This window comes from Zonotrichia leucophrys, chromosome 27 (assembly GCF_028769735.1).
Source record: "Zonotrichia leucophrys gambelii isolate GWCS_2022_RI chromosome 27, RI_Zleu_2.0, whole genome shotgun sequence".
Taxonomy (NCBI): Eukaryota; Metazoa; Chordata; class Aves; order Passeriformes; family Passerellidae; genus Zonotrichia; species Zonotrichia leucophrys.
Genome location: NC_088196.1, coordinates 6,169,717 through 6,182,610, shown reverse-complemented (window position 1 = coordinate 6,182,610; position 12,894 = coordinate 6,169,717). Strand labels below are relative to the sequence as shown.

At 49.4% G+C, this 12,894-nt stretch overlaps 1 protein-coding gene across 4 annotated transcripts in view; it reads left to right on the top strand.

The window, feature by feature from the left end:
* HOXB3 (homeobox B3) overlaps positions 1–12,606 on the top strand; it is an 84,727-nt gene extending 72,121 nt beyond the window's left edge. For all 4 annotated transcript variants that reach the window (XM_064733811.1, XM_064733812.1, XM_064733813.1 and 1 more), the window contains 2 exons: positions 8,620–9,098; positions 11,781–12,606. In XM_064733811.1, coding sequence (XP_064589881.1) covers positions 8,717–9,098; positions 11,781–12,574 — 1,176 coding nt within the window. In that variant the 5' untranslated portion in view covers positions 8,620–8,716 and the 3' untranslated portion in view covers positions 12,575–12,606. The remainder of the gene's footprint in view (positions 1–8,619; positions 9,099–11,780) is intronic.
* Positions 12,607–12,894: the final 288 nt, after the last annotated feature.

Below are 12,894 nucleotides of genomic sequence, written 5' to 3'. Positions count from 1 at the left end.
GGCCTCTTCTATTATTTCATTATTATTTTATGTTATCTTTTATTATTTCATTATTATTTTACGTTATCTTTTATTATTACTACTAGTACTACTAGTATTACTACTACTACTATCACTATTATTATTATTATTATTATTATTATTACTACTATTACTATTATTACTACTATTACTACTATTACTATTATTATTATTAATCGCGACATTCGCCCTGGAAGGAAGGCAAAGCCCGTATCGCGACGTTTGCCTCTGAAGGGCAAAGCCCACATCGCGACATTGATCTTTGGAGGGAAACCCCCGTATCGCGATATTTGCCTTGGAGGTGAACCCCAAATCGCGACATTGGCCTTTGGAAGGGAGGGAAAAGCACAAATCGCGGCATTTACCTTGTAAGGGAAAGCCCAAATCGCGACATTTGCCTTTGGAAGGGAAAGCCCAAATCGCGACATTTGCCTTGGAAAGGAGGGAAAAGCCCAAATCGGGGCATTTACCTTGTAAGGGGAAGCCCAAATCGCGACATCCGCCTTGGAGGGAAACTCCCATATCGCGACTGATTGGGCAGAGCAGGAGTCGCGGGGCTGTCCCGGCTGCTCGCGGGGGCAAAAATCCGAATTTCTCAGGCTTGGGGGTAAAAATCCGAATTTCTCACCCTGCGGAGGGGCCGCTCCCGGCACCCAGGGCACTTCTGGCTGTCCTGGAGCTCCAGAAATGCAGAAATTACCCCAAAAAACCCCAGAAATGCAGAAATGATCCCAAAAAATCAGAAATGCAGAAATCCTGGGGGGTTCAGCTCTGGAGAAGTTTGCAAACAGCCCGCGGTTGGTTTTCCTCTTATTCCCCTTTTTCCACTTGTTTTTCCTCTCTTTCCCCTCTTTTTCCCCTCTTTTTTTCTTCTTGTTCCTCTTTTCCCTCTTTTTTTGCTCTTGTTCCTCCTTTTCCTCTTTTTTCCTCTTTGTCCTCTTTTCCCTCTTTTTTTCCTCTTTTTTTTTTTCTTCTTTTTTCCCTCTTTTTCCCATTTTCCCCGGGAATCCCACGCCGGCAGGACCTGTCTCGTAGCCGGAGATTGATGTCGGAGCCGCTCATAAAATCTCAGATGAGAGGGGAGGGGAACCAAAATCCTCATAAATCGCCAATTGCGGTGGTCCCGCTCCCAGCTGGGGCTGCGGCCGCAACAAAAGCTGCAAAAAAACCCGGAATTTTCGGGATAAAACTTTAAAAATCACCTGGAAAACCTCGGCTTTTGAGAGAGCCCCCAAAAGTCCAAATCTTCCCTTGGGCATCCTTATTTTTAAATTTATTTTTCCTCCTTTTTTTTTCCTTATATTTTTTAATTTAAATTTTTTCTCTTTTTTTCCTTTTCTTCTTTTTTTTTCTTCTTCTTTTTTTCCACTTATTTTTTAATTTTTTTTTCTTTTTTCCTTTGCTCTCCAGAGTTCTCAGCCTGAAGCTGCAGCACACAGAAATTAAAAAAAAATTAAAGAATAATCATTTAAAAAATAAAATAGAAAGAAAAGGCCACGGGACCCCTCGATGAGTCCCCACCATCCCAGGCAGCTCCAATGAGATTTTTGCGGAGCCTCTTTCCCTTTTTCTTCCCCAAATTTCCCCTCGTCAGCACTTCGGGCCGAGGGGGGAGCGCCCACAATTAAAGGAGATAATTGGGGTGGGGAACAAAAGAAAAAAAGGAAAAAAAGGGGGGAAAAGGGAAAATAAGCAAAAAAAAAAGTGCAGACACCTAAATTCCTCAGCCCTGCCTTCCTCCCACTCGCCAGCCCCTCCTGATTATGGGGATTTTTTAATTCCGCCCTAAAATCCCTTTAAAAACCCCAAAATCCCTAAAAAAAAATCCCTAAATTCTCTTTTTAAAAATCCCCAAAATTCCTAAAAATAAAGTCCCTAAAATCCCCAAAAAACTCCCTAAAATCCCCTCTTGGCCAAGTTTTGGCTGCCGGGAGAGGCGAAAATCGTAAATTTGGGGTTATTGATACCAGCACTAGTAATTAGCTTCATTAACAGCCATCATAATTAACTTTATTAACAGCCATCATAATTATCTTTATGGTCCCCCCAGAACCCCTCGGGGCCAAGGGGTGAGCAAAGTTCCGCTGAGGTTACTCCGAGTTGTAGCAACACTGAGCGTGCTCAGAGTTCCGCTGAAGTTACTCCGAGTTGTAGGATCAGAGAATTGCTCAAAAAAAAAACCCCAAAATTTTGGCGTTTGGGTTTTGGGGTGGTTGAGGAGAAGGGAAATTGGCTCCGAGGTGCTCGAGGTTCCGCTGAAGTTGCTCGGAGTTGTAGCAACACCGAGCGTGCTCAAAGTTCCGCTGAAGTTACTTCGAGTTGTGGCCACAGTGAGTTTTGCTCAGAAGAAAACCCAAAAACCCCCCAAAATTTTGGGGTTTGGTTTCTGGGGTGGCTGAGGAGAAGGGAGAGTGGGGGGAGCATCCTCTGGGCTACTCGAAGTTCTGCTGAAGTTACTCCGAGTTGTAGCGACACTGAGCGCGCTCAGGGTTCCGCTGAGGTTACTCTGAGTTGTAGGAACAGAGAGAATTGCTCCAAAACCCCCCAGTAATGTTGGGGTTTGGTTTTTGGGGTGGCTGAGGAGAAGGGAAATTGGCTCCGGGGTGCTCGAAGTTCCGCCGAAGTTACTCCAAGTTGTAGCGACTGAGCGTTGCTCAAAACACCCCAGAAACCCCCCAAAAATTTGGGGTTTGGGGAGGCTGAGGAGAAGGGAAATTGGGGGAAACATCCTCTGGGGTGCTCAAAGTTCCACCGAAGTTACTCCGAGTTGTAGCAACACCGAACACTCAGAAACCCCAAAAATGGGGTTTGGGGTGACTGCCAGGAGAAGGGAGATTTGCTCTGGGGCGCTGAAAGTTCCACCAAAGTTACTCCGAGTTGTAGGAACAGTGAGAATTGCTCAAAACACCCTTCATAAACCCTCAAAAGTTTGGGGTTTTGGTTTTTGGGGTGGCTGAGGAGCAGAGAGATTGGGGGAGCATCCTCTGGGGTGCTCAAAGTTCCACCGAAGTTACTCCGAGTTGTGGCAACACCAAACATTCAGAAAGCCCAGAAACGGGGTTTGGGGTTTTTGAGGTGGCTGAGGAGAAGGGAGATTGGCTCTGGAGCGCTGAAAGTTGCGCTGAAGTTACTCCGAGTTGTAGAAAGAGCGAGCATTGCTCAAAACACCCCCAGAAACCTCCAAAATTTTTGGGGTTTGGTTTTTTGGGGTGGCTGAGAGAAGGAATTTTGAGGAGAGCATCCTTGGGGTGGTGAAAGTCGTGCGGTTACTCCACTGAAGTTACTCCGGGTTGTAGCCGCACCGAGCTTTCAGAAACCCCAAATTTGGGTTTGTTTTTTGGGGTGGCTGAGGAGAAGGGAAATTGAGGGAGCATCCTTGGGGTGGTGGAAGTTCCGCTGAGGTTACTCCGGGTTGTAGCCACACCAAACATTCCGAATCCCCCCAAATTTGGGTTTATTTTTTGGGGTGGCTGAGGAGAAGGGAAATTGAGGGAGCATCCTTGGGGTGGTGAAAGTTCCGCTGAAGTTACTCCGGGTTGTAGCCACACCAAACATTCATAAACCCCAAATTTGGGTTTGGTTTTTGGGGTGGCTGAGGAGAAGGGAAATTGAGGGAGCATCCTCGGGGTGGTGAAAGTTCCGCTGAGGTTACTCCGAGTTGTAGCCGCACCGAGCTTTCAGAAACCCCAAATTTGGGTTTGGTTTTTGGGGTGGCTGAGGAGAAGGGAAATTGAGGGAGCATCCTTGGGGTGGTGGAAGTTCCGCTGAAGTTACTCCGGGTTGTAGCCACACCGAGCTTTCAGAAACCCCAAATTTGGGTTTATTTTTTGGGGTGGCTGAGGAGAAGGGAAATTGAGGGAGCATCCTTGGGGTGGTGAAAGTTCCGCTGAGGTTACTCCGAGTTGTAGCCACACCGAGCTTTCAGAAACCCCAAATTTGGGTTTGGTTTTTGGGGTGGCTGAGGAGAAGGGAAATTGAGGGAGCATCCTTGGGGTGGTGGAAGTTCCGCTGAAGTTACTCCGGGTTGTAGCCACACCAAACATTCCGAAACCCCCCAAATTTGGGTTTGTTTTTTGGGGTGCCCTGGAGAAGGAGATTTGGGGGCGCCCCCTCAGCTGGGGGGGGGGCGGGGAGCTGCCCGCCAGGCTCATTTGCATAAATTGACGCCTAATTGCTCATCACGTGGATCAAAGGCGCCGCCGCCGCCTCCTGCCCAGGCCGGGCCCCGCGATTTCCATTCCCCAGCGCCCCCAACCAAACCCCAATTTGGGGGGGTCCCTGCTCCGAACCCCCCTCCCATCACCTCCGAGCCCCCGCAGCCTTCCCGCCATCATTTTCATTTCAATTAAAATTTAATTTTAATTTAAATCCCAGCGGTTCCTGGGGGGGTTCGGGTGGTGCTGGTGAGGGGGGGAATTTCCGAATTATCTCTGAATAATCCCTGAATTATTTCCGAATTATTTCCGAATTATCTCCGAATTATTTCCGAATTATCTCCGAATTATCTCTGAATTTCTGGTCGCTTTTTCCTTTTTTTTTTTTTTTTGTTTCCTTCTCCTTTTTTTTTTTTTTTTTTTCCTCCCTTCTCGTCTCCCTTCTTCCCCTTTGCTCGAGCAGAGGCCATTGTTATCAGTGAGCAGCGCGTAGCAGAGGCCAAGTGGAACCTCCAGCGTTTGGCCATTCCCAAACCCCCCTCGCCTTTTCCCGCACGCCTCGCCAAAGCTGGGAAGCGTTCCTGATTTTTTTTTTTTTTTTTAAATCATTTTTTATTTATTTATTTATTTTTTTATTTATCCCCCCCGTTCCCCCTAAACGGAGAGCGAGCGAGACAATCTGAGCCGCCGTAACCGCCTGGCTGAACCCCCCCTCTCCCCCTCTGTTTTATTTTTTAAAAATATATATTTTTTTTAAAAATAACATTTTTACCAACCCATCCCACCCCGCCACAAAACCGGATTGAATCTTTTCCATTTTTTTTTAATTTTTTTTTTTTTTTTTTGATCCTTTTGACGCTTCTGCCGCACGTTTATCCCCGTAACGTTTTGAAAGGAGGCAGAGAGAGAGAGAGAGGGAGAGAGAGAGAGAAAGACCAAAAAAAAAAAAAAAAAAAAGAGAAAAAAAAAAGAAAAAAAAGCAGCAAAAAGCGGGGAGTACCGGGAGGGAAGCGGGAGGGGGGGTCACTCCTCGCTTATTGATTGCGTGGATGCTGGATGTGAAAATATATTATGTCTGCCTGTGCTTGGCTCGTCAGAGACTAAGGTAAGCCGGACTCAAATAGGCTATCACTTTGTGAATGGCGGAGTATATGTCCCAATGATTTATGACCATATGACTCCAATCTCGGTTCAAGAAGAGTTCACAAGCTTTAAGCTTCCTTCCACGCAGAGCCTCTTTTGCAGCCCTCACCCACCGCCTGCATTTTCTTTTTTTTTTTTAAATCCCGCCACCCCCCACCCTCTATATTTTTATTTATTTAAATTTTTTTTCCGCCTTTCCACGCGGTTTGTTTTCATTTTTCATTTATTTTTTTTTTCCGCCTCTCCCCGCGTTTTTATAAATTGAATTTTATTTTCTGCCTCTCGCCGCGTTTTTTTTAAATTTTTTAATTTTTTTCCGCCTCTCCCCGCGTTTTTTTTTCCAGACGTTGTTTTGGGGTGGGGGGGATGGAGGAAGGGGAATTTTGGGGACGCTCCGTTGTTTTTGCGGGCGCGGGGCTCGGGCTCGCCCCCCATTGTTGCGGGGCGCGTTTGGGATATTTGGGACGGGTCGGAACCGGAACGAGCGGCGGGGCCGAGCCCGGTGGGGCCGCCGGGGGCGGGGGAGGGGAGAGGGGGCTGCGCGCCCCCCACGAGCGCGCTCGGATCGCGAAATTCGGATTTTCCAACATGGAGGGGCAGAAAATCCCTTCGGCCTCGGCTGCTTCCCTCCCTTTCCCCGCCTGATCCCTGCGTTTCTGCATTTCTGCATTTCTACATTTCCGCATTTCTACATTTCTGCATTTCTATATTTCTGCATTTCTATATTTCCATTTTGTCCCCGAGCATCCTCATCCTCCCCGCACCCCTTTCGCTGCCTCACCTTTCCCCCCCTCCCGGTTCTTCATTTATTTTGATTTTTTAAATTTATTTTTTTATTATTATTATTATTTAAATGGCCCCAAAAATCCTCGCCCTCCAAAGTTGCAGGCAAAGAGTTTTTTGGGGAATCGCTGCCCGAGTGAAACTCCCAGCGCCCGCCTTTAATTGGAGCGCGACATCATCGAATATTTATTATTCTGCCCGGGCTTTTTTTTTCCTTTCTTTTTTTTTTTTTTTTTTTTCCCCTTTTCCTAAGCAATTCCTTGGAGTAAATAATTAGGATTGCGGCCGTCCCGGGCGAAGATAAATGAGCGGCATTTGTGAGGCGCTGAGAGATGAGGTACAAAGCGGAGCCACGAGCGAGGCGGAGGGGGTTGTAAATTTATTTTATGGACGTTTAAAACAACAGGAACCCAAAAAAAAAACCAGGAAAAAAAAAAAGAATAATCGCCGTTATTTTTAGCTGCTTTGGCCGAGCCTCACGAGGTTCTGGTTTGGGATTCTTTCGCTGTTTTTTGGGTTTTGTTTTTTTATTTTTTAAGTAAATCTTTAGCAGACAGAGAGGCCTTGGAGAAATTCCCACCTCTGCCCCCTCGCAGATATTTCCAGCGAACCTATTCATAATCAAGGCGCTGCTGTTTGTTAATTAATTAATTCACGGCTCGGGGAGCGGAGGCTACTTTTTAATAAGACAAATTTATCATGGCCAGGGAGGAGGAGGAGGAGGAGGAGGAGGAGGAGGAGAATAACTCGCAGCGAGGATCTGCCCTCGGCGCAGACAATAACGCATCTCCGAGGAAGATCCGATGCGGATTTGGGAATGCGGGAAGGATTTAATCAGGGTAAAAAAAAAAAAAAAAAAATTAAATAAATAAATTTTCCAAAAGCCCCAGCGGTCCCTCCGCGGACGGGGTGAAGCAAACGGAGCTTCGGCGTGAAGTGACATAAAAACAGCAGCCAGGAAAAGGAGGGAAAAAAATGTAATTTATTGTCGAGCTGGGGCTTCTGTAAAAGCCCCGGCACTTGAAAATATCGCGCTGGGCTTTATCTGGGCCGGGTTTGTTTTGTTTTGTTGTGCAGGATGAAAGAGGCCCAGATAAAACTGAATATACACGAGATACTATTAAATATACAATGGATATCAATCCCCAAACAAACGCGCGCTGGCTCCTGAGGCAGAGAGGAGTCTCTGCCCTTTTTAAAAATCCCTCTGCCGATTATTCCCAAGCTGTTTTCACCTTTTTTCTCGGGGTATTTCTGCTCTGTTTTTAATGGAGGAGAAAGTTTCTGCTGGGAGAAAAAGGAAAGGGAAAAGAAAGAGATGGAGAAAAATCAGAAAAATCTCAGAGGGGAGAAAAAAGAGGTTTAATTTTGTGATTTTCAGCTTTGGATTGGGGCTTTTTTAGACTTTTTGAGTTGGGATAGAGGAAAATCCAAGGGGTGCAAAGCCAGGAGCACATGGCCTCGTGAAGTGTTTGTTTTCCACGAGAAAGAGAGAAAACAAAAAATCAAACAACAACAGCGATGAAACCCCAGCGGGGTCGGGGATCCGCTCCCCAGCTCGGGATTTGGGCTGAGAAACGCAAAACCGTGCCGGGGAAAAAAAAAAAAATTAGAAAAAAAAAAAAAAAGGAATTATTTTCTAAATGGAACCTGTCAGGGAGGGGAGAGAGACCCAGAGCAGGCCAGGGGCAGAAATCGCGTTTGGAATTCCTGCCTGCTCCGATCTGCTGGGAATCCTTGCCCTGAATTCCAGAGGCGCTGGGAGTTCCTGAGTAAACAAAAAACGGAGCCAAGTGTGCCGGGACAGCGTTACCTGGGGGGAAAACACGGATTTTCATGGTTACCTGGGGTTAAAACACGGATTTTTGCTGTTCCTGGGGATAAAACACGGATTTTTGTTGTTCCTGGGGAAAAAACAGGGATTTTTGCTGTTACCTGGGGGAAAACACAGATTTTTGCTGTTCCTGGGGGAAAACACGGATTTTTGCTGTTCCTGGGGGAAAACACGGATTTTTGCTGTTTGCAGCTCAAAAGCAAACAAACCCTGGGGATAAACTTTGAATTTCTGTGCTGGGAGGGTTCTGGGGCTGCTCCGTGCGTGATTTCAGTGGGACAAGGAGGACTTTGGTTGTTTTTGTGTTTTCGGCCGGCCGATTCTCCGCTCTGTGCTCTCGCATTTGTGCTGATTTGGGGTTTGGCTGGGTGTGTAAATGTGTGAGTGACGCAACCCCCCAGGGGTGTTTTAGGGGGTTTGTGCGCGGGGATAAATCCAGAATAAATCAATGTACAGAGGCCATCCCCAGTGAATCCACAGAGCGAAACCAGCCGCGGAAAGAGAAGCTCTGCCACCCCAAAAACCCCCTCAAAAATCAAATTTCTCCCAGGCTGGGCAGGGTGAAATCTGCTGGCAGCATCTGTTCCCCCCCCGTTCGGCGGGACCCTATTCATGTCAGGAGCCTTTCAGGCCCCAAGATGGATTCCTGGCACTATTATTGTGTTTTTTCTGCTAACCTTTCAGGTCAGCTCCCACCAGCCAGCTGGAGAGGGGCCGTCACGTGGCCTCGGGGTGCCAATGTTCTGCCATAGGGGTGTCAGGACCCTGGTAGCCAAGGAAGATGCAGAAGGCCTCGTACTACGACAGCTCCGCGCTCTTCGGGGCCTACTCCTCCTACGCCAATGGGTTCGGCTACGAGGGCGCCCAGGGGCCCTTCCAGGCCTCTTCCCACCTGGAGAGCGACTTCCAGAGGTCCTCCTGCTCCCTGCAGTCCCACGGCAAGAGTAAGGAGCTCAACGGGAGCTGCATGCGGCCCGCGGAGCCGCCGGCGTCGCCCAACGCCAACAGCGCCAACAACAACAGCGCCAACAACAACAGCGCCGGTAAAAACAGCCCCGGGAAATCCAGCCTGGGCGCCGGCGGCAGCATCTCCAAGCAGATCTTCCCCTGGATGAAGGAGTCGAGGCAGAACTCCAAGCAGAAGAGCGGCTCGCCCGGCGCAGGTAGATGGGGAGGCCGCGGTGTCGCGCGCCGGCCTGGCCCGCTGTGAGAGAACAAGGCTCAAAAGCCAAAGAATTGGGAAAGGAGGTCTGAGAGCGGCGAAGGGCTGGAGGAATTGGTTCAGGGAAAGCCAGAACTCTGATTTTCCTGCCCAGAATTCCAAAATGAGGTCTAAGAATCACAAAGGGTTGGAGGAAACGGTTCAGGGAAGGACTGAATTCCCGTTTTCCGGCCCAGAATTCCAAAGAGAGGCCTAAGGGTTGGAGAAGCCATTTAGGGAAGGCACAAATTCTCCTTTTTCCCCCAGCAGTCCAAAGCAAGGTCTAAGAATCCCAAAGGGTGGGAAAAAATCAGCTTAGAGAAGACCCAAATTCCCGTTTTCCAGCCCAGAATTCCAAAGAGAGGTCTAAGAACAGCAAAGGATTGGAGAAACCAGTTTAGGCAAGACCCAAATTCCCGTTTTCCAGCCCAGAATCCCAAAGACATGTCTAAGGGTTGCAGAAATCAATTTAAGAGAGACCCAAATTCCCGTTTTCCTGCCCAGAATCCCAAAGGGAGGAAGGAAGAGCTCACAGGGGTGAACATTTCCCTTCTCCTCTGGAGGTGTGGGGAAAGGACCCCGTGAGACCCCAGGAGGGTCCGGGCACTGCCCACCCACCCCTGCTTTGTTTATTTATTTATTTATTTATTTATTTATTTATTTATTTATTTATTTATGGGTTTATTTCAAACACAACCACGGGTGCCAAACCCTGGTTTGCCTGGTGGACACAAATTTGGGGAAAATGTTCTCCCAGCTGCCCAAATCGCCGCTAAAATTCTGTTTGGTGCCTTCCCGGCACTCAGAGAGAGCAGGTGGGGTGCTATGTCCAAGTTCAGATAAATTCAGATAAAATCAAAAATTCAGTTTGTATTTGCCACACATCAGATAAATTCAGATAAAAATCAAAAATTCAGCTCGGATTTGCCACAGTTCAGATAAATTCAGATAAAAATCAGAAATTCAGCTTGGATTTCCCACAGTTCAGATAAATTTGGATAAAAACCAAAAATTCACAGATAAATTCAGATGAAAACCAAAATTTCATCTCAAATTTACAACAGTTCACATAAATTCAGATGAAAACCAAAATTTTCACAGATGAATTCAGAAAAAAAACCAAAAAATTCAGCTCAGATTTACCAGAACTCAGATCAATTCAGATAAAAAGCAAAAATTCAGTTTGGATTCACCACAACTTTGACAAACCCGTTCACACAAACCCCGTGGTGAGCGCTCCATCCCCCATGAACACAATTTATGAAGTTTTCTTCTCTCAGAGCCAAACCTTGGTGTCACACCTGTGTGCAACCCAAACCTTGGTGTCACACCTGTGTGCAAACCAAACCTTGGTGTCACACCTGTGTGCAACCCAAACCTTGGTGTCACACCTGTGTGCAACCCAAACCTTGGTGTCACACCTGTGTGCAAACCACACCTTGGTGCCACACCTGTGTGCAACCCAAACCTTGGTGTCACACCTGTGTCCAACCCACACCTTGGTGTCACACCTGTGTGCAAACCCAAACCTTGGTGTCACACCTGTGTGCAAACCACACCTTGGTGCCACACCTGTGTCCAACCCAAACCTTGGTGTCACACCTGTGTGCAAACCACACCTTGGTGTCACACCTGTGTGCAAACCACGCCTTGGTGTCACACCTGTGTGCAAACCACACCTTGGTGTCACACCTGTGTGCAACCCACACCTTGGTGTCACACCTGTGTGCAACCCAAACCTTGGTGTCACACCTGTGTGCAAACCCAAACCTTGGTGTCACACCTGTGTGCAAACCAAACCTTGGTGCCACACCTGTGTGCAACCCAAACCTTGGTGTCACACCTGTGTGCAAACCCAAACCTTGGTGTCACACCTGTGTCCAAACCAAACCTTGGTGTCACACCTGTGTGCAAACCACACCTTGGTGTCACACCTGTGTGCAAACCACACCTTGGTGTCACACCTGTGTGCAAACCACACCTTGGTGCCACACCTGTGTGCAACCCAAACCTTGGTGTCACACCTGTGTGCAAACCAAACCTTGGTGCCACACCTGTGTGCAAACCACGCCTTGGTGTCACACCTGTGTGCAACCCACACCTTGGTGCCACACCTGTGTGCAAAGCACACCTTGGTGTCACACCTGTGTGCAACCCAAACCTTGGTGTCACACCTGTGTGCAACCCAAACCTTGGTGTCACACCTGTGTGCAAACCACACCTTGGTGTCACACCTGTGTGCAAACCACACCTTGGTGTCACACCTGTGTGCAACCCACGCCTTGGTGTCACACCTGTGTGCAAACCACGCCTTGGTGTCACACCTGTGTGCAAACCACCCCCTCCCCACCCCGCATTAATTGGCCCCGCGGCCGCCCTGCCCTGCCAAACCTCATTTTCCGCAAAATTATCCCCGGGAAATAATCTCCTCCTCAATAAAGGGCCCGGGAATCCTCTCCTACATGACATGATCCAATTTTCATAAAGCAGGGGCAGCTTTGGAGAACAGGACTCTTAATAAACGCCACGATTATGGAGTGCAGGCCGCGGCGCAGGGGGGCGAGGGGCGGCTTTATTAAGAAGCGACGCATTCAATTTCTGCGCCTAAGTAATTCTCTTTTATTTCATTCCGGGGGCGCGACAGAAACCTGCGGCGGCGGCGGCGGAGGAGGCGGCGGCGGTGAGAAAAGCCCCCCGGGCTCCTCGGCCTCCAAGAGGGCACGCACGGCCTACACCAGCGCCCAGCTGGTGGAGCTGGAGAAGGAATTCCACTTCAACCGCTACCTGTGCCGGCCGCGGCGCGTGGAGATGGCCAACCTGCTGAACCTCAGCGAGCGCCAGATCAAGATCTGGTTCCAGAACAGGAGGATGAAGTACAAAAAGGATCAGAAATCCAAAGGCATGGGCGGCTCCTCCTCTGGGGGGCCCTCGCCGGCGGGCAGCCCCCCGCAGCCCATGCAGGCCTCGGCGGGGTTCCTCAACGCCTTGCACCCCATGAGCGGGGCCTACGAGGCGCCCTCGCCGCCGTCCTTCGGCAAAGCGCACCAGAACGCCTACGCCGTGCCCAACCCCGGCTACCAGGCCGCCCTGAAGGGCTGCCCCAACCAGCAGAAATTCGCCGGGCCCGCGGCGGCGGCCGAGTACGAGCCGCACGTGCTGCAGGCCAACGGCGCGGCCTACGGCGCGGGCGCCATGCAGGGCAGCCCCGCCTACGTCGGAGGGAACTTTGTGGATTCTCTGCCCGCCTCGGGCCCGGCCCTGTACGGCCTCAACCACCTGGGCCAGCAGCACCAGGCCGGCGCCATGGACTACGGAGGGGTCCCGCCGGGCCAGCCCCACGGACCGTGCGAGAGCCACGCGGCCTACGCGGAGCTCTCGTCGCACCACGCGACTTCTCAGGGCAGAATCCAAGAGGCGCCCAAGCTCACCCACCTGTGAGAGGGGAAGCTGGTTTTACTTTTGGGGGAAAAAAAAAAGGGTGGTTTGGGTTGTGTTGGGTTTCTTTCCGGCCTCACTGGTTTTGGAAGGGTTTTGGGGTTTGTTATGAGCACCAAGCGGTTTTGGGGTTTGTTATGAGCACCAAGCGGTTTCGGGGTTTGTTATGAGCACCAAGCGGTTTTGGTGGCTTTGGTTTTGGTGGCTTTGGAAGGGAGGAACCTCCTGGGTTTTGACACCAATGCTTCTGAAACGGGCTCGGGGTGGTTTGGTGGGAATCCTGCAGGGTTGGAGCGGCCAAATCCGTCGTTTCCAAGCCAGAT